The following is a 22602-nucleotide window of genomic DNA, read 5'->3' as shown; positions in this document are numbered from 1 at the left end:
TCTTTCTATAAACTCAGACCACATCTAACCTTATTGTGATGATGAGTTTTACTGAAAGAAAACTTACTACTAGTATGATAGCTTCGGTAGGCTGTAGCCTGAATTTAAGAAGCTGATTAAAATTCAACATCTGGTGACATCCCAGATTCGAATAAACAATGTGAATCTGAATATATAACTAAATGAGACTGGGCATGATTTATTAACTAAATCAAGCCAGTTCTAAAATAAATATCAAAATCTACTGTGTGTGTGTATATGTATATATATATATATATATATATATATATATATATATATATACATATACACACACACACACACACACACACACATATATATATATTTTTTGATATTATGTGGCTCAAGTTTGGCTTCTGTCTTAAATTTAACCTATACTTATCAAACAACCATACTATCTAACATCTTAAATAAGAGAGTTGTTTGTCAAATATTTAGCTTGATGAGATTTGGTTTTCCATGGAAATCACCAGACATACAACTTAATAATGTCTTTTCTCCAAAAGCAAAGACTTTCTGAAAATAATCACAAACTTGTTACTTTGAATATTTAATGTACATCTAGTAATATTTGTTTCCTAGGTTAAATTATTCACATTTTTGTTTTAACTCAGGGTGTTTTTTATTATAAATTATACTTACATAATACCAAAATACCTTGCAAACAATATTAATTATATTAAATTAAACTTTGATTATATAGTGGAGAACACAGAAGCTACTTCACTAAAAACTCCCACCCCCTGTCCTTTCTCCCATCTCCAAAAGAAATATAAAAACTCTCCTTTAAAAATGCCACAGAAATCCCTGGACATGATTCCTGGAAGTTCTATAGAATACTTACCCTGAAATATCAGAATAGATGGCAGTATCTACAAAGTATGTTGGCAAGAGATGAAAAACCAGCAGTAAGACGGCTTTGCATCCTAGGCCTTGTGTAAGCCACAGGTCTAGCACTGCAGGTATTGCTGCCCAGTATGTCCCCAGAAATGGTACTGCTCCAAGGATTGCTGCTAAAGCTAGTAAAAGATTAATTAAGAAATGCAACTGAACATCATCAGCAAAACAGCAACACAGCAGAACCTAAACACTAGCTCCTCCCATTTGAAAATTTCCACCAAAACAAGTTAAACAGCAACTCAAATTTTCAGGGAATGCTATGTCCTTGTTTAACTAACTTTGCTAGTTAAATGAAGGTCTGAAATCTTAAAAGTTGATATTGGAAATCTTTCTAAAATGTGTGTCTACTTCATGAATCTATTCTTTAGTAATTAAATTTCTGTGTCTTGTGGTTATTTTGAACCAATGGTTAGTTAATTAATATACACTTCTATAACGTAACTATAGACCATTGGTCAAAATTTGTACTGAGTCCAAAGCCAAATCAGTTTCTATAGTTCAGATATGAGTATATAGTCTTTACCTTGATTCTAATAAAAAAAAAATGAAATGTAATTTAAAAATAACAAAACACCCCGCTTGTTGAGGATCTCACTCAAGCTTGTCTCCTTCCAGAACATTACATTAAAGCACTCTACAGAGACGTGGGCTCTCCTGATTAAAAGTCAAGCAGACGTGGATTCCAGTTCTGGTCCTAACCATGAACCAGGCCTGTGACCTTGGAAAACGTTGGTTTCTCATCTATACGACAGGGACATCACCCGCCCTGCCTGCCTCATAGGGCTGTCATGAACAACCTCCATGTGCTCTCAGGGTGCTTGCATGTCAGAGGATGGCTATGTGAAAAACAAAGTAAGGAAGAACCTGAATGAACTTGGGAATGTGAAGGAGGATGGGAGCACAGACCCGAGTGGAAAAACTGGTGGTAGAGGCAAATATATTTAGAAAGACAAGCAGCCACAGAAATAAAGGTAGAAAAAGTGGAAGGAGAGGAGCAGAGATAACATAGAGAAAAAGTAAAAGATGATCATTAACCCTTTGCACTCGCTTGCTTTTTTCTCGATTCCTTTATTCTACTCGGGATTTAATTTTTTAAATACCCCAGATTTTACAAAGCGCGGCAGTAGAATAAAAAACTGGAGTTTCTCTTCATACAAACTTATTTATTTGGATTTTTTTATATTTCAAATTATTGATACATTCAAAGAGTAATTTTAATCTCGACATCCGAGTGCAAAAGGTTAAACCATCCTGGTGCGTATGGAATGTGGGTATTATCAGAATAGACCTCAAGAGGTGTGGGGACGGTTTACGGGCCCGCAGAAGCATTCATCTTGCCCATTGGACAACCTCCTTCATGGGGCAAAGCTATTTGACCAACTCACTGCTTCCTGCCAATCAGTTCAGTTCAAACACTTATTGAGTGCCAATTATGGGCTAGGTGTGGTGCTTAGTGATAGGACATTCATTCATTCAACAAATAGTACACAGTGCTTTCTATGTGCTGGGTATTATTCTAGCTACTGGGGATACAGCAATAAATTAACATGACGAACTTTATTTCTGTTCCTAATTTGGATTAGATTCGATCTCAAAATTTTAGTATTTTTAATTTGGGGAATGTGACATTTCCCAATGTATGTAAAATGGCTTAACTTTTCTTAAATAAAGGACAGTGAAAGTTATGATACAGTCGTTACCTGATGGTATGAAGACAATATTGATGCCAAATATAGTATGAGTCAGCCAGGTATACAATCCATAGAAGCCAGCCATTTTGAGGGAAGCATCAAACACCCCTCTAGAAGGCCCAAAGATAAAAGGGGAAGTAAATAAACATAGTATATTGTGATTCAGAAAAATCACTATTTCTAGGCTTCTGGCTACTTCATTACAAATCTGGTAACAGCTTCAATTTTTCCAATGCCTGAGATTGCTGTTTTCATTTTGTTCTACAGAAATATAAAGACTTCTTTTAAAACCCAGAAATGTTTTCTAAACTACTCTTTACATTTCTTTCTGATGAAACGATAGTGGACTAAAACACCTTTAAATACCCTAGTCACTGAGATAATGAATCAACTTTTCACTTCTAAAGCAGACCTTTTACTGCCAAAATAGGTGAAAAGAAAATTAAGTGTGAATATCATATTTCTGAGGATACAGTTAAGACCTCTAGGCTGTGAGTAGCCCTCCCCTTTGGGAAGAGCAAGGGAGGAATAACAGAACTTGTACTTAGCAGCCTTCCTTCTGTTAACAAAATTTCCCACATTTCTTCAACTGTTCAACCAAGCCCACAAAGTAACTTCTGCATATGCTAACTATCAAAGAATGCATGTCATTGGGAGAGAATTTATGAAAAAAAAAGAAAAAGAAAAGAAAACCAAACATATTAACTCCAAAGTAAAATCAGAGACAAAAATACAAGAGGTGGGGGGCAATGGGAGGTTAAGGACACATATGTAATACCTTAATCAATAAAGAAAAAAAATAAAATAAAATAAAACCTCCCTAAGTCATATGCCCTAAAAAAATAAAAAAAATAAAAAAAAATCTATCTATCTATCTATCTATCTATCTATCTATCTATCTATCTATCTATCTATCTAAAAAGCCCAAGGCCCTAAAGCCGTAAGGACCAAAGACTGGTGCGGGTGGGCGGGGCTGTGAGCGTGGCGGGGCGGGCTTCTAGTATATATATAAGAGGGGTAAAAACAGATACACATATTCGGTGATTAGTAGGAATGAAGTACAAAAAAAGGGCAGTCTCAGGCACTCCATTTGTGCTTTTCAAGTGGAAAATTATTAAGACAGTACTGTGTTAGGAGCAGCAAATTTTAAGTTATCACAAGGCATCACAAAATTACAAAAATCAGGATTCTGGAGGGCACAGGAGAGGAACGCTCACATACTCCTGAGAAGGAAAAGCTCTCTGCAATGGAAAAAGCAGAGGCTGTCGCAGCAAAGATGGCACTGAACCCACAAAAGGAAAGCTTTTCCAAAGTAGCCCAAGAGGTTTCCTGTCAGAGCAGTCAAGCTCTGGAACCTCCTGATTCAGTCATTTAATAGGGTTTGGAGACACGGATTTGGTGAAAGTGGCTCCCCAAATGTGAAACCTTCTTTGGCACCCTGACCAGCAGCTTTCACTCAAGAATGTCTTAAAAGTGCCATGTGACCTCTGACAATAAGGACACGGATTAAAGTGGTATCAAAAAGACGGAAAGGAATGGAGATGGCCCACAGGAAATATAAAAAATGTAAGTAGTAACTGAATAGAGGAGACAGAGGAAAAGGAAAACGGCAAAGGGGAAAGAATGGCAGTGCCTCAAAGACATGGAGAAGCCCAGAATGGGGGGCCATGGAAGAAAAGGGAATACATTTAGTTTGGGCAATGGTTAGAAAAAAAGGGAAGATGAGGTAGCGGGAAATAAGAGACGAGGCCTAAGAGAGATACGCCAGAACGGATTACTCACAGAAAAGGATAAGCTATCCCGAGGGAAAGCCTGGAGAAAATGGGGCAATGGTCCCATTGTCAAAGGGACCCACAGACAAATAAACACCAGCCAGAGATAACGAAACCATTTCTGGAGTAGGAAGAAAATCACTAGAGTGTGGTATTCTCAGAGACCAAGGGAAAAAGCAGCTTTTGAAAAGGAGGGAATAATAATAGACCAAATACCACAGAGAAATTAATGAGAATTAAGTCTAAGAAAAAAAGTACAGAATTTGACTAGAACTGGGGGAGTCAATGAGAAAAGATATAGTTGTAGTGCTTTCATCAACATTATGTTATTTAAGAAATGTTAAGCCAAAAATAAGTTGACATCAAAGGTGCATCAAAATATCACAAATGAATCATCTGTTGGGGTGGCAAGGAGGCAACACTCAATCCAAAAAGGACCACTTGCAGGAAACAGCACGGTCCTCTTTCTTCTGTCTTTGGGAATATTGCTTGTTCGTCATTTTCTCACTAAGGCACTGTTTAAGTAGTTTTGTGGACCCTAAAGGCATTATATATTGTTTGCAGTTACTAAACATATTCATGCAACTCACTGAGGGAGGAAAAGACAACATATTCCCCCCTATCGAATTACTTACGATCTGGTACACAAGCTTTATAAAACAGCAGAGGAAAATCCTCTAACCATGTACTAAGAACATTTTTGACTCCCTCAAATTCTAGCCATTTTTCTTCTCTCTTTTTTCTGTCTCAGCTTGATTGAACTATAATTTATAAACAGTAAAACTCACCAACTTTAAGTACATAATTCAGTAAATTTTGACAAACATACAGTTTCATAACCACTGCTGCAATCAAGATATAAAACATTTCTATCACCCCCAAAAGTTCCCTCACGCCCTTTTATAGTCAATCCCTCCCTAAACCTGGATCTCTGAAAGCCACTGGATACGCTTTCTGTCACTACAGTTTTGCCTTCTCTACAGGAGAGTCAGGGAAGGAGACATGAGGACAGAAGTGAAGTCGGAGAGAAAAAGAGATTGGAAGATGCTAACTAAAAAATTAACAAGGGATTGTTTCAATTATATAGGCAAATAGCAAACATTTGTATCTCAACACCAGTTCTATTATAAGCCTATTAAAATAAATTTAGTAATTTTTAAAGCAACACAATGAGAAACTAAATACAAGACAAAGTTTTTTAAGGTCATTTTCCTTGGAAACTTAAAGAAGTAAATGGTTAGGTTTATTAGAACAATCTTTAACCAAGTAGGTTAAATAGGCATTATATTTACTGATTTGGTTATTATTTAAGAACTATAGCTAATTTAATTTCCCATTTATCCGTAAGAAAGTATATCTCTCTATTCCAGTATTAGGAGAGATATCTCTTCAAATAAATGAAAATACATTTTCTAACAGCTTTAAGTTCTCCCTTACACATTTCAAATAAATGTTTATAACCTTAAATCATGAGAATTTCTTTCCAATGAAAATTCACTTTGCTCCAAGTAAAAAATGGAAGTACTGATTCACCAAATGATCAACACTGATTTTTTTAAAAACCCAAATACTATTAATCCTCCAAAATTGGGGGAAAGACATGGGAAGCGTGTTCACTTTCCAAATGAAAATCTCACAATACATACATCCTACCCACTGGCACTGAAAAGCTGCAATCCCACAAGCAAGAGCCATACCCGTGTGCATGCACTCATGTGAAAATATCACACACACTAAATTGCACTGAGGCCGTGAAACATGCAACTTAGTAATGTGCAATATCTCCACCAGAGCAAGCAGAATGGGAGCATCAGGGAAGAAGGGTATGATGCAAACATTCTTGACACAACATGCTCTAAGGGGAGGAAAATGGTTTGGGAATGAAGGATGCATGCCACTGACGCAAAACTTCATGAAATGAAAACCCAGCCACAAATGCATTTAATTTAGAATGCTTATTCAGAATTGTGAGTAACAATTAAGGTTCAAAAATTCAATGAGACAGTGATTATAAAGTAACCACATATTTCAAAAGGCAAAGCCTGAAGAACAAAGACATGTTCACTATCTGGTCATGCAATTAACTCCCAATTTCCATTCCACCTTTAACTTATTAATGGACCACATAAAATGAGTTTAATGAGCGGCTTAACTGCAGCATCGATGATGACTAATGATTGATGCTTATGAAGTCTGTTAATCACTAATAATTTGCAGACTAAACTACACTCTCAGGACACTATAATAGAATTTTCATTATCATCTGTACAATATTTTTCCTCTTAAAATGTTTCTCCATGAAGAGCTATGTTCCATCTTGAAGACAATCCTTCAGAACGAAAAGTTTGACAGAAGCTCTTATAACTAGAACCCACTGCCCTCATATACATGAGAAGGATCTTCAGAGGCATCTATGTAAAACTCATATATTTTTCTTTAAGTCTTGAATTTGACCCAGAAAAAAAAAAAATAGACCAAAAGCACTTAAGACTGCTAAAAATCATCCTGAATTACAACCTTTAATTTATATAACATGATATAGCTGTGGTTAGAAAAATGGCTCAGGCTGTAACAAACTCTCTAGTTTTGTACAATTATTTTCAGACTCACAAAAACCTATCAGTTTTGAGACCATTAGGATGGTACTGAGGATTGTTAAAAAAAATTTCTGTATTAAAAATAATATGATAAAATGAATGGGTTTTGTCCAAGTATACTTTGGAACCAAGACATGGGCTACTGTTAGAGTGCATGATTAGTGTGTGCAAACCCAAGTCGATGAGGCAAATCTAATTTGTAGAAAGACACTGATTTCCTCATATCTCTGTAGATGACTGAACTCTTCTAATCTCAAATTCCCTCCTGAGCCAAAGACTTGAGTTTTCAGCCATCAGCTTCATGTGTCCATCTGAACAGTCTCAACAGAACCACAAAGTTAACTCATGAACTTCTCCCCGAACCAGCTCCTCCTGGAATACCAGAAGGATAATGGGTTTTCATTATCCTGGCGCAACACATAGCTCTGCTTATCAATTACAAGCAACCATGACATTAGAGTATTAAATTTAAAGCAAAGGATAACTTAGTTTTCATATCAAAGGATAACTTGATTTTCATGAGAGAGAAAAAAAACAACAGTGACTCAATGACCCAGATTCAGGGAATGGTCAGCAAGTGGTTCACTAAGAAAGTAGAACAAGGGAAAATTCAAAAACTGAGATTCAAAGATAGAAAAGCTTTTGTGAGAATAAGAATCAGTGCTAATAAAGATTACTTTAGGAAAATAAGCTATCATATTTCTTGAAGTTCTCTATGGACAAGGTAGATAATTTTTTTGTAAATCTTGGCTTAAGTCAACTGACTAGAGGATTCTGCCACTCTTTGAGATGGTGAATTGAATAGCTTTATTCTCCTGGGAAGACAGAAGGTTATTTTCCTTTTTGGTAAAAATTTTTGTTGGCAGATAGATGGCATTTAGATAAACTGAAGTTAATCTATTGCTGGAGTTTTCATCATTCGTTTACTCAATAAAGATGATAACCAAGAGTCACACAGGCTGAGAAGGCATGCTAAGGCCAGGAGGTTCTTCCTGAGGAACAGCTTCACCCTGAAAGCTCCCAAACTTAGAGCCTTTACATGAATGCCCTCCCCGCCCTGGATACCCAAGGGCACCATAGTAGATAAGAACTGTTGTTGTTTTTTTTAATCCAAAATGACAAACAACAACAAAACTTTGATTTCTAATTAAGAATGTAAGATACTGGTGAAGACCTTACCCAGGCCTTGCTAGTAGGAAAAAGGGAGAAAACCTACCAAAGTTTCCAGAGAGAAGATATTTGAGGAACATCCAACCTATTTAAATGAGGAGGGTTTTCTGAAGATCCAAGGGATATCTTCATAGCTGGTACGTGAATACATTAAAAAAAGAAGCCAAGCTCAGCCACGGATTATCAGTCAAATCAAGATTTCTGCAGAAGACTGGTTCCAAGCAATGGTATATTTTACAAGCATGTAGAAATGTCAGCCAAAGATTCACTGTTCAAGAGAAGCTTACAACCACCTGGCTAATAACTTACTAGATAAAGGAGCTCTAATGGATACCATGAGAAGTTAACATGAGTAGCTATTCATAAAAAGTAAATATGTAGGGGAAGGCCTGGGTGGAATGGGAGTTGGGTGGAAGGGGGTAAAAAGGGAGGCGATGAGAAACATCTGTAATACTATCAACAATAAAGATTTTTTTATATATATATATATATATTTCTTTATTGATTTCAGAGAGGAAGGGAGAGGGAGAGATAGAAACATCAATGATGAGAGAGAATCATTGATCGGCTGCCTCCTGCACGCCCCCTACTGGGGATCGAGCCTGAAACTGAGGCATGTGCCCTTGGCTGGAATCGAACCTGGAACCCTTCAGTCCGCAGGCCGACGCTCTATCCACTGAGCCAAACCAGCTAGGGCAAGATTCTTTTTAAAAAGTAAAAATGTGACGAAGTATTAATGATAAATTCAGAGCAATGAGGGACAAGACCGAGGCTTCAAAAGGCCTCTCCCTACTGGAAATGAGAAAAAAGAAAAGGGGGGCAGGAGCCCGTGACCTGGAAAGAGCATGTGAAGAACAAATGTTGAAGAAGCATCTCATTCAGAAACCAAGCCTGCAATACATGGATCCCAGAAAACATGACGGAAGTTTCTGGCCAGAACCTACAATGCACACAGCGACTATGACTTAAAGATAACCCAAAACTCCGCACTGCCAGTGTCCAAACTATCCCCTGCAGAAGGCACAGCCTGGCTGTGGAGGGAGAGGAAGGCGCCGGGAGGCCATCGACGCCCTCCCAGAGCAGAGCTGGAATTGCTGAGAACAGAAGGAGGGTTCTGAGAGAAGGTGAGGTATATGAGTGAGCAAGTGACGTGATGACTGGCACCCAGAGCAAGAGTCTGCAAAGGAAAAGCCAATGGGGACAGGCCATTAATCTTTGTAAACCGTGGGCTTGAGAGTAGGATATTGGAATTGTTTTGAAATTTTTTCTTAGCAACATTTTCACTGCTTATATAATCCTCTCAAAAGGAGATAAAGTTTGTTTTTAAACATCAGCAGTTCCCTCACTAGGTTAGCACTGAATGTTACCAGGAAGACTCAAGACAGAAACTGAATGGGCTTCTCGTGAAAAGAAGTTTCTGGGAAAGAAGAACAGCGTAAATCTTATCCCTACCTGATGGCTTCCTCCACAGACTGGCCAATAATATTAGAAGAAGGGCCTGGCTGAGACAGTGGTGTCAGGCATATCACCCACTTCACGGGCTTGTAGTACTCATCACTGGAACTTAACAGATAAAACAGTGTGGTCAGGAAAATGATCTGCAAAACAAAGGACAGCATCTCCTAAAAAATCCCATTTGGAGACTACAGGAAGGAAACACAAAGGGCGCCAAGAAGATGCTTTCCTATGGAAGGAATTGTGATGTGTTCTATCTATATGTACATACCAGAGAGAGCACGAAATTGAGAAGGGCCGTCCCGCTGTAGAAGAGGATGGTCAGGAGCGTGGTGACAGTGGTGAAAAGCAGGCTCACGTTTCGGCTCATAACAATCCACAGAGACTCCAAGATCTGAGAGGAGGAAAAGCTGAATATCAGAACTAATCCTCGGGAAAGAAGTTTCTCCAGGTATCTGTGTGCCTTTAATACAGTACCATAAACTGAAAGGGCAAGAACTGGGGGGAAAAATCATCTGAAAACATTTGAATATTGATTAGGAAAGAAAATTATTATGTAAATTATGATGAATCTATTCCAAATAATATTAGACAGCCATTAAAATCATCTCTATTATGACCATTGGAACATATTTTATGATATAATGCTAAGTTTAAAAAGCAGGATAGGAAAATTTTATAGACAGCATGATTACAACTGTAAAAATGATATGCATAGGAGTAATACCGATAGGAGAATACGTCAAAGTGCAACCTTAGCATGTAGGTTCACAAGTGCAGGTCATGAAAACCTAGCATTTGATTTATTAGCTTCCTTCCACCTTTCCACCTTCAACTTAACTTCATCTACAACTACCGCAGCATCTTCACTAAAATGACAATAAAAGAAATGAACAGACAGGGTCGGGGCGCAGAGATCTGCAGCTGAAAATCGTTCCTCACATAAATGATGACCCTTCTATTAAGAACTACTGAGTTCAGTTGATCCATCACCTGCAACTTTACTAGAACCAGATATTAAAATAAAGTTTATTAATAAATGTTAAATATTACTAAAGGAAGATGTATATTACCAATAGCACACCTAGATGTTTTCTTTTCCTATTTCTTCATAAACTTACATTCCTTTATGATGATGTCTGTTCTATTCTCCCTGAGTAATATAAAACATGGAAGCAAAATGACCAGAAAAACTTAAAAAATTTTTTTAAATACCCTTAGTTTTCATCACATAAACCTCACAACACCGTAAGGGAAGAAATGCAGACGACACCATGTTTATTTTATAGATATGCAAAATGAAGCCCAGAGTTTTTAAAAAACTTGCCCAAGGGCAGGGAGCTAATATGTGGAACCAGAACTCATAACGTCTGATTTTATTTTGGTGTCTACCCTTTCCAAAACAGCAGCTCTGTTTTTTGTCATATGTTCAAGTTACACCATCTGTGCTATGAAAGGCCTACCCATTCCTTTCCTAACTCAAATGTACCATTTATTAAAGCACATTTTGTTGTCCTCTGCATTTCTTGCAAACCTCAGCTCTGTCTTCATAAGAGAACTTTGGCAGGCTGGTCTCATTTACAAAAACTCCTTACATAAAATCTTGAAAATGTTTCACAGTGCCTACAAAAATATGCATGATTGACTGTTTGACCCTGCGGGATAAAGGAATGAATGAATAATGGCACTGATTCCAGAGACAAACCAACAATGCCCTTACTTGTGATTTTGACAGGCATTCTTTTGGGGGCCTCAGTCATTCTGGAATTTTTATCAAAAAAAAAAAAAAAGTTTTGAATAGTTTCTAGGTCACAATGATAGGAAATGCCCTGTGGTAATTCTTAAGATATTAACTGAATTCATTAATTGTAGACTGGTAGTTGCCAAGATCAAATAACCTCTCTGTGTACTCAAGAGGATTGGGAAGGAAGGTTCAGAATATAAAAAAGAGCTGTTGGGCAAAGTATGATGGCAGAAATAGATAGATACAATTTCAAACTGTTATAGCTCTATTAGGTGAATGGGAGGAAGGAAAAGTGTGAGCGCAGGAATGAGGGTAGGAACCAAAGGAGTTGTACGAAAACCCCAAAGGAGGAGTAGAAGAGCACCAAGGGACTCGTAAGAAAGTCACATCGTTACCTTCATCTTCCATATTGGAAAGCCAAAAGATAATATCTAAAATTGCAAAACCAAGAAAGAGCAGCGTAAACAGTATTTTAGAAATTCAGAGGTAAACACCCAGAAAAAGCTAAACTTAGGGTGGTGAGCACAACACACAGTACAATATATAGATGATGTATTATAGAATTATACACCTGAACCCTATATAATTTTATCAATCAATGTCACCCCAATAAATTCAATAAATGCATTTTTAAAATAAAGTGATAAAATAAAACAGAATAAAAGAATTAACAGCTGTTTCTAGAGAATGAGACTGAAGTGGAGAAGCACAAAAAAACTGCTATTTTTTTCCCCACTTAAAATCTTAAAGCATTTAAAATTAATAAATAAATCTTAAAGCATTTTTGGCTTTTCAACTATGGTCATCTATTGTTTGGATAAAAATTAAATTGAAAAAATCTAGCATTGCAAACATCGATTTTGTTAACTTGGCGCAAGTTAGTGTTTTCACAGTAACTTTTTTCTCATCTCTGTGAAAAGCCCCAGGCAGACTCCCCACAAAGTACACTACAGAATGAAGAGCAGTCACTGAAACTTCACAGCACTGCTAGCTGTTCCTTGCCACCTTCTAACCTTTGTAAAAATAAAAAATAAAAATAAGGCAGAGGTGGATGGTGCATGGGGGAGAAAACCATATATCCATCCATCTGCCAAAAGGGCTTCGCCCACCAGAAAGGCAGGTCCCCCTGTAGTGGTCCAGCTGGGGCCATTCTGGGCAGCCGATGGGGACAAGGATATCTAGCTCAGAATCTGAGAGCCACAGCATCATGCATATGCTCCCTGGTACAGCATCTCTTGGTTACTCTCCAGGCATCAGGATCAGGGCAGCGACACCTGAGAGCTACAGGTTTTGGACATCTTTGTAGTGCGTTTAGAATTTTCAAAACGTCAAATGTTGTGGCATTAAAAACAGGGTAAGTAAAGACCTTTTAGTGGGTAAAGAAGACTGAAAATGAGTGTTTCTGTTTTTACTTCTAAGTCCAGTTTAACTATAAATACTATTCCTTACAGAAAGAAACGTCTCGATGTTCTCGTGGACGAAGGACGCGATATCCTGCCAGTCCAGAATGTCTCCCAGCCAGCTGTTCTGACGGCTTATATGCATCTTGTGTCCTTTGTGCCTTCCAGAGTGCGTTACGTTCTATGGAAAAACCAGTTCAGACATTAAATCTCCAACTTAACCTAAAGAACAGAAAGTATCAATAACCTCTTTTGTTTTAGGTCCACTTAGCACTTTAGTGAATACACAAAAGTGAAAAACTGCATTATTTAAAAAATCAATTAAGAATTCCACCAACACCTATTTTTCTGTTAATATGCTAGTTACTGAGTCTCAGCCTAGCTTGAGTGCTTTTCTCCTCAGTACATTTGTGGATACACTTTATTCCTCAGTGTATATTCAACTGTATACAAAGCATTTACTTTTATTGTCCCCCTTTTAAATCCCTCTGCCTTTTTGTTTGTTTGTTTGGTCTCATTTTTGCTTTCTTCCTCCTTTCCTCATCTCCCTTATTAATCTTCTTTTCAAGATAAAGAGAGCAGAGGGGAGAGAAAGAATATTAAAATATCACTTAAAACTAATACAATGTTATGTATCAATTATATATCAATAAAGCGGGGGGGGGGGGGGAGAATATGAAAAAGAAACAAGAGGGGAGTCTAACTTGTCTATCTGGAAGAGAATTGCATTGGCAGGAATGCAGGAATAACTAGGTTTGAAAGAGCTATGAATAAATAATTTCACCTGTTTATTTTTGTTTTCTTTAACACGGCCACCAGAAAAACTAACATTAGGCAGCTTGCATTACATTTCTCCTGCCCAGAGCTGGTCTAGATGATGAGATGCTGTAGATGATAACGAACAGATGACAAAATACTGATACAGCAGAGGGTCTGGTGGACTCTGCCATGGAGATTAACCATCAATCACTCTGACTTTTTGTGGCCTAAGGTTTAAGACCCTGTAGCTTAAAAATGTCAATGAGTGAAATTTCAGTATTACTAAAGTCCTACTTAGTCATTGGGTCTATAAAAGGACTTTATTAGTTTACCATTGAAATCCTTAGCTAAAATAACTTACCTTTACAAACCAAGAATGATACAGTCTGTCCCAAAGTTCTAGTACCTGCTTTTCAATCACAGCAGTGTTGTTCACCTTATCTCCGAGAATTTTATGAAGCTGGAAGAAATAACAGATATAATCTGATTTAATATTCCAGGCAATAACCCAGTAAAATGAATACATGCTGGGTCTTTACATTTGTTCCAAATCAAACTGAAATGTTCCAGACTATTTAATTGTCTCTAGCCACACAATGTTCTTCTCATAAACTTTGCTCCTCAATATTCCCAGTAAATTTCCTCCCTCTCATCTTTTGCTTCTTTTTTCTTTCCTCTATCCTTAGGTCTCAAGGAGAGTTACTTCAAACTGCAAAAGAAGGGTGCAAATAAAGCCATGACTACGGACATCTCTTATCATATCTGCACAGAGAAAAATATTTTCATGTGATCCCAGTGCCCACCCATTATACTGAAGTCTCAAGTTACATTTATCATATTATTAAGAATTGCCACAGAACTTTTAAGTGACATTTTAGAACCCTAGCTATAAATGCAAATATGCCCGTTTGCTAAGAAGTGTCGGGTCTCAGAGTTATGACTGATCGGACTGGCTTCAGGATGTATGGGAATCAAGTACACTTGAGATAACTTAGAGAAAGGTAATTCATTATAATATCTTACCCCACATTTTGTGTGTTATTAAAACCATGTGGTTACATTAAAGATACTTTTAAAAGGACAAACATTAATTTGTAGTCTCACTTTCCTTACTAAAACTGGCTGCTTCATTTCCTTTGCAATTTCTGCCTGTTTACATAGACATAATTTAGAATGCTGTATTTTCTTTCACATCATAAGCTTTTCATATTTAGCCTTCATCACTAACCTTCAACTTTATTATTAATGGTTTCATGCTATTTCATTAAGTTTTTATAGTATTTAATCATCACCAAATCACAGGACACATAGATGGTTCCCAATTTTTAATGTCACAAGTAACACTGCAATGAATATCCTTATACACAGTATTTTTCCTTACTTCTAATAGTAAGATAAATGTGCAAGAATCAAAGGAAATGAGCATTTTTAATGGTTCTTGCTATGCATTGTTAAATAGTCTACTATAAGGATTGTACCAATTAACACTTTCCAACATTTTTCCCAAAGCCTTATGGATAACTGATTTTTAGATAATTTAAAAGGTGTGAAGTGATAACTGATTATACTTTTCTTCTTTAGTAACAAGAATGACCATTTTCCATTTTGGTTTTCAATGTGTATTTCCTTTAGTGTGGCCTATTCATACCTTTCGCCCACTTGATGCTGGCCTTATAGATGCTTAAACCAGTTCTTAGACATATTTGATGCAAATACATCTGCCCAATGTTGTTCTTTATATTTAATTGATTTATTCAAACACAAATCTGTGAATATCAAAGTTTCATCACATTGTACAATTTACAAATGGCTTTCACCTACATTATGTGATCTTTACAACAACTCCATGAGTTAGACAGAAAATAGTTTTGGCATCATCTTTGTTCATTTGAGAAAACAGATTTAGAAAGGATCTATGACAGGCCCAGAGTTACACAGACAAGTGGCAGATTCAGGATGAAAAGTTCTCTCATATTCTTTCAACTCAAGTCTATATAACCTATGAACAAAGAACACCTAATAGAGCAAATTACCCCAAATAATTAAAAACCACAATTACCCTAGGCTAACTTCCTTTCATTTCTTTAAATTTGTCTTTTGCATAGTATGACTGTCAAAGACTCACAGACTTCCTATTCCCAATTATTTCTGTCACTTTCCTATTTAGCCGTGAATTCTCCCTGGAACCTGAAGAGTTCTACAATTTAGGTTACTGACAGCCCCTTTTCTAGATTGTCAGCACAGTGGCCTTTACTGCAATAAAATACCATTTCAAACTGACATGTCCTTTAGCAGGCTCACTCCGAGCATGACAGGGAATAACTAAAATACCACACTACAACAGTAAAGGAGAGTTCAGCACAATTTTACAGCATGTTATAAAACCGGGAAGACGGGGCCAGAGCGCACAGAGTCTACTAACAGGATCACTAAAACACACCTACTGTGGGGGGTTTGTGACATGCTCTTTGCCCAAGAAGAACAGTAAAGCATTAAGGGCAGTCACAATGCCATTTGAAAACTGACTGACTTAAGGCAAACACCCTCACCTATGAAATGGGGATGACAAGTCCGCACTCATCTTGGGTGAAGCCTTAGCTGACCAAGTCTTTCTTGAACCATTTTCTTCTCTAGGCCTCTGTGACACACACAGTTTGGGTTTCCTCCTACCTCACAGGCTACTCCTTATGTCTTCTTTGGCACTGAGAACCTTATTTGACTACCAAGCTTAGTGATCATTCCTTTCTAGTGTACAAATAATGAATCAGATCCATCTTGAACAAGAAGCAAATGGCCAACTTCTGAGTTTGTTCAGGTTACTAGCACTATTCAGTATGATCATGCAAAAGCTTTAATTTCACTGTATGTTGCTTGTCAACTTGTAGATATAAACCTACTTGAAAACAGAAATTATGCTTTATCGAAGCAAGAAATCACTACCAATAAATAACTTGCAAAGAGAAATCCACAAAGAGAGGCTCTTCCCTTACCTTGTGGGTTATCCATTCTCGTCCATACTGATACACATTGTTAGCTGCAGAATTGAGGGCTCTTTGGACTACCTGAGCCTCAGGAAGCCAACTAATTTAAAACAAAGAAAGAAAGAAAAAAAATGAAAAACTAGCACACTTTTAGTGTACTGCACCCGTAACTTTTTGAACTTGATGTATTTAAACAATCAGGAACTGACAAACTCCTGGACAGCCATTAACACAGAAATACAAATGAATCACACACAGAAATCCTTGACTTACAGGCCCAATTGGCCTAATTCTAATATTCGGGATGTCTTTTCAAGCCTTCCTTATCTTTTGCATCCACTTTCCCCACAACCTCTCTCTCATTCTGCTCTGCCGTGTTTCTCTGTCCCTCCAGTCCTGGGTCACCTGCCTGATTCACACAGCACTAGAGGAAGTAGTTCTGGGACATTGATGGTCAACATCTGGAATTCACAATGGTGGTTTTCAAACTGTGGTCCATGGACCTGCAGCATCACAACTGCTTAGAAACCCGGCCTAAACTCAGACCCACTGAAAAAGAAACTCTGGGGCTAGAGCACAGCAATCTGCACCTAAACAATTCTCTTAACTGCTCCTCACAATATTATGTACTAGAGATGCCGACATCCACAAATTGGTTTGCATCTTTAGTATTAACGAGTTCACCATACACTCCACATAAACAAAATATTTGTGAAGCTTTTTGCAAATTCTCAGTCAGTTCAAGTATTTCTCAGCAAGTAAGATAAAACTTTAGAGATACTTATAAATATAAATCTTACAGTAAAAAGGATATGAACAGGAAATTTGAATCTCTAAAGAGATGTGATTGGGGAGAAATTAATTTAAGTAGCTTTAAATTACTCTAGGATTTATAGGCTTATAGTGGTTTGAAGGGTCTGTTGTATACTTTCAATTATACGGTACTACATTTTTATGGGAAAACTAGAGGCCTGATGCACGAAATTCATGCAAGAGTAGGCCTTCCTTCCCGTAGCTGCCGGCACTGGCTTCCCTCTGGCACCTAGGACCCAGGCTTTCCTCGGGCCGCCGGAAGGCACCTGGGACCCGGGCTTCCCTCGCAGCCCCGGCTTCGTCCAGAAGGTCGTCTGGAAGGACATCTGATCTAATTAGCATATTACTGTTTTATTATTATAGATTATATCCTGTAGAGATACTCAAAAGTATGAGGATCCATAGAGGCATCCAGATGGATCCTTAATGACTAACAAACGTCGATTAGGCCTGATAACAAATCTTGCTGGTTTCAGTGAAAACACTTCACCAACGTACTCACACAGGTGTCATTACAGTAACAGGTAAAAGGAGCTGTCCTGAGGCCAAGTCAAAGACCTCTATGTCTGTATGTACATACACACACACACACAGTATATGCAGTATCGACACTACATGGGCCATAAACACCGAGCAACCTTGGGACCAACTAGGATGAGCCCTGATCGTACACCAACCACGGCCTCTATATTGAGCTCCTTCAGTAGGATAGTCACTACCTCAGTCAATCACTAATTCTACTCTTAGTGGAAACCATCTTCTTACATTTTGGACTGGCCTGCCCTCATCTTTCTGGGTAAAAGTTAATCTATTTCACACTATAAACTTCCAAGAGAACAGCCCCAGTAAAGGAAACTTTCTAACATACCATGTGGCCCCTCAAGTTTTGATATACTTTCTAGTCAGTAGAAAGTGGGTTCCAGACTAATAGAATTGGCCAAGACAAGAATTAAGATGTGATCTGACTGCATTTTTTTGAAGCTCTGCTAGGGTGACCCTACCCTAAGTCTTGCAATTTATCCACCAGCTCACCAAACACATCCACAGGAAGTCAGGGCACCTACACAAGGCTTATAAAATGTGCTCCATATTGGAAGAAAGTAATTGGATAGATTCTTAACTGTAACCCCTCTAGGAATATCCACAGAATTTCTCACAAGGTCAATTGCCTTCATCAGGACAGGAATCTACTGAATACTGAGATATGCAAGAAGCCATTTATATTAATGCATATTCATCCTCACTAATTTGCTGCAAAAGAATCAGACCTTTCATGAAAGAGCTTTTTAAAACTCTCCTACATGGAATGGTACTTGATCAGAAACACTGGATGTGAGGGCTGACTCTGCTGGTAGATTATAATTTCAAATTCCTTAACCTTCGATCCTATTTCCTCATCTGTAAAATGGATATAATCTCTTCAACCTACTGCACAGTCACTGTGAGGAAGATAGGTCCCAAAGCAGGTGAAAGTACTTTGTAAATTATAAACATGCTATGAAGTGTAACTCTCAATTCAAATATAAGGTATCATTTACTATAAATTGTTTCCAAAATCTTAAGCACTTTCCCATCAACCCCTCTCCCAGATTACATGTTTGCAATTCTTTTGCAAAAATGACAGCTTTATCAAAGCTTTAGCAAACCCTATCTTTTCTCTTCCAAGGCAGTGCATCAATGAAGACCATTTCATGCAAACAGATACTGAACCTAGGTCATCCAGCTCTATTTTTGTTGTTGTAAAACAATATTCTTACTTTGCCCACTCAGGGTGATTTGCTAGAGTTTCATTAATCAAACTGCTTGTGACTTCAATCATGTGCACACTCTCTTGATGTACCTGCATCACAAATGAGATAAAAAGAATCTCAATAAAAAATAAACCTAAGTAAACATTTATTCTTCTACATTTATTTTTCTAATTTTCTATCTATTTATTCTCCCAATTATTAGTGGAGCAATATTTTAGAGTTAAATAATTATACATCTTAGTTGCAGTTAATTTAGAAACATGCATTGAGTAGCTGCTATATAATATTCTATCACACACTCTATGGAAAATAAAATGTACATAATAGGTCCCTGCCTTCAAGAAGCTCAACAATTTACTTAAGCAAAAAATATGTAAACAGATACATACAAATACACGTATACACAATAATATATATAGTTCACGTGTGTAGTGTAAGTATATGTGTATAGACATATAATACGAATGTGTCTGTAGGTACATATGTATATATATGCAGTATCAACACTACATGAGCTTAACCCTTTTACACTCGCTTGCTTTTTTCTCGATTCCTGCTACCGATGCTAACCGTGTTGAGTCACACTCGACATCCGAGTGCAAAAGGTTAAATGCAAGATACACAAACAAATATAAGCAATTGAGTAAAGTTTCTGAGTAATAAAAACAAACAGAAACTGAAGCTGCTCCAAATTTACCTTGCCCAATAATCAGCAAAATGAGGGATTAAAAAAGGAACAAGCCAATGTCAGGAAACAGGCTCTATATGCTTTTACTTTGTTTAAATTAGCATGCTGAGCATATGGTTTATCCTAGCGAGTATACCACATTTACTTGAAAAGAACAGGATTCTGCTACTGTCAGGTCATACTGACTGTTTTTCAAGGCTTGTTTATTCTTACTAATTTTCTATCTATTTATTCTCCCAATTGTTGCAAGAAGAGTATTAGTCAATTCCTACCTATAATCTTTGATTTGTCCATTTCTCCTTCTAATTCTGAATATTTTGCTTCATGTATTTTAGAGCTATCGTTAGAATATACACATTCATAATTGTTGTATCTTACTGCTGTACTAACTCTTTCATCATTATTTGTGTGTAATATTTCTTGTTTTAATTGTTTGATATTAATATAATCATACCAGATTTATTATGTTTATAGTTCTCATGGTATATCTTTTTAAAAATCCTTTTACTATCATATCTTTTAATGCTTTTAATTTAAAATGTATCTCTTATAGATACCATTTAGTTGGGACAATGATAATTCTTTGAGATGAAAGAGGAGTGTTAAGAACTGAATGTCTGCATTCCCCAAAATTCATTTGCTGAAATCCTAACCTCCATTGTGATGGTTAAGAGGTGGGGCCACTGGTAAGTAATTAGGTCTTGAGGGTGGACCCTTCATGAATGGGGTTAGTTCCCTTATACAGTACAGGAGACAGATAACAGTTCTCTCTGCCATATAAAGATACAAAGAAAAGAACAGCCATCTGTAAACCAGGAAGAGGGCCTTCACCAAGAACTCAACCACGCTGGCACCTGATCTGGGGCTTTCGCCTCTACAACCATGAGAAATCCTTGTTGTTCGAGCCACCTAGTCTATGGCATTCTCTTATAGCAATCTGAGCAAAGAAGGGAGAGGAAATGTAAGCTGGAAGAACCTGGAGAGTGAGAAATAAAGACCCTATGGTATATCAGCAGACAGACCAATAAGGCAAGAAGGAAAGAGTTAGTCAAAAAATTCTGATCTAGTGAACAGGGTACTAACTAGATTAGGAGTCATAAGACTAGATTATAGTTTTCCTATTGACAGAAGAAGCCACTTGTCCCTCTGTATCTCAATTTTTGTATCTGTATTTACATCTGAGGATTTTGATGATAATAAAATAATGGTGCATGTAAAAATATACTAGGTAAATTCATGGCAAAACTAGTAATACAAAAATTATGTTATAGCAGTTATACATATTTATAAGCAAAATGACATTTTCCATACTGTCAGCTTCTTATCCATACTACACTTCTAACAATTAAGAGTTTACTAGTGGTAATAGTAATTATTGTACTCTACCTTTGCAGTCAGGAGTAGGGCTAAAAGAAGGGTTCCTATTACTAGCAAAAATATGATGAAAATGCTAATTATTTTGTCTAACATCTTCTCCAACCAGATGATTATCTGCACAGAAATAAAAGAGAGGATTACTTAGCTGTAAAATACAACTTAATAAAAACACATATGCATTCAAATATAATGAAGACAAAATAGGATATTCAGCAATGCAAAGCAAACTATGGAATAATGACTAAAGCAGTGACAACTGTAAGCAACTTTATAAAATTAGGTATTAATTACTGCTGTTATTTAAAGAGCTTTTTATTGTCACATCTAAGAAAAAGCAGTCAACGTGAACATAAACATTATGACTGAACTGTTATATTATGGTAATTTACATTTCAAATTATAATTTACTAGAGGCCTGGTGCACAAATTCGTGCACAGTTGGGGTCCGGCCAGCCCACCCTGATCGGGGCCGATTGGGCTGGGCATGCTGGGGAAAGGGGCCGTGGGCGGTTGGCCGGCCCGCCCCACCTCCTGATCAAACTCCTGATTGAACTCCTGATTGAAGGGACAATTTGCATATTAGCCTTTTATTATGTAGGATAATCTGGTAAATATTTCTAAAGAAAATAATGAGAATTAATTAGCTGACCTCAAATCTTTTGAAATTTTACTGTCAATTAGCAAATATAGATGACTTTAGAAAAAGTGTGACTTTTATAAAAATAGGTCCTAAATTATATATAGATAAAATAGGAGCAAATTAAAATAGTAATTACTTTCAATGTATGTTTTCCTTTTGATGTCATTAGGGTTACAAAAACAGTAATAAAAATCCAATATTACGGTAATGATAAATACCAATATCAGAATAATAGTTTCTCTAGGTCAGGGAGGGATACAAAATGGGCTTCAATTATGTAAGTAATGTTTTATAACGTTGGAGGGTAGGCATATGAGTATTCTTTACATCTTTTACTATTTAAAATACTTACAAAAATCTGGTATTCTACTGGAAATTTCTATTCTTTTCTTAAAACATAAGCTTTGTGACAAGTTATAACTGACTGCAAATAGAAAATAACCATTAATGTATGGTTATTCCTAAATCAATAATTAAAATTATGCTCTACTTCAATGCTATTTGATATTCTATTTTGAGTTTAACTTCTCTCATTTTCCACAATCACAAATAATCCTACATATAAAAATTTTTATTTTCAGAATATATCATTCTGATAAATGTGTAGAATTCTTGCCATGCAAAGCTAGTATTTAACATTTCAAAAATACAATCAATTAGACTGGTGACTGCTGAAACACTACATTGCAACCCTCAACTCTAACATGAACTAAAATGGTGCTGATTAAGTTATTCTTCACTTAAATCTGAAATATGCTCTCCAAACAGTGAGTTAAACATCCAAAAGCAAAGAATGGTTATTAAAAACAACAACACAAAATAACATGACTTCTAAAAAATTAA

At 36.8% G+C, this 22602-nt stretch overlaps 1 protein-coding gene across 2 annotated transcripts in view; it reads right to left on the bottom strand.

Moving 5' to 3' along the window:
- The window catches only part of TMEM245 (transmembrane protein 245), a 67331-nt gene that overhangs the window by 16866 nt on the left and 27863 nt on the right, over nucleotides 1-22602 (bottom strand). The window contains exons 7-16 of one of the 2 annotated variants that reach the window (XM_079790072.1): nucleotides 21129-21233; nucleotides 19061-19143; nucleotides 16500-16590; nucleotides 13871-13969; nucleotides 12800-12931; nucleotides 11746-11781; nucleotides 9878-10000; nucleotides 9604-9749; nucleotides 2622-2722; nucleotides 866-1040 (exon numbers count right to left, since the gene is read on the bottom strand). In XM_079790072.1, coding sequence (XP_079646198.1) covers nucleotides 866-1040; nucleotides 2622-2722; nucleotides 9604-9749; nucleotides 9878-10000; nucleotides 11746-11781; nucleotides 12800-12931; nucleotides 13871-13969; nucleotides 16500-16590; nucleotides 19061-19143; nucleotides 21129-21233 — 1091 coding nt within the window. The remainder of the gene's footprint in view (nucleotides 1-865; nucleotides 1041-2621; nucleotides 2723-9603; nucleotides 9750-9877; nucleotides 10001-11745; nucleotides 11782-12799; nucleotides 12932-13870; nucleotides 13970-16499; nucleotides 16591-19060; nucleotides 19144-21128; nucleotides 21234-22602) is intronic. The other variant, XM_079790071.1, reaches the window with a different exon arrangement.

This window comes from Cnephaeus nilssonii, assembly GCF_951640355.1.
Source record: "Cnephaeus nilssonii genome assembly, chromosome: 14".
NCBI classification, from domain to species: Eukaryota; Metazoa; Chordata; class Mammalia; order Chiroptera; family Vespertilionidae; genus Cnephaeus; species Cnephaeus nilssonii.
This window is presented reverse-complemented; position numbering and strand designations above follow the sequence as displayed.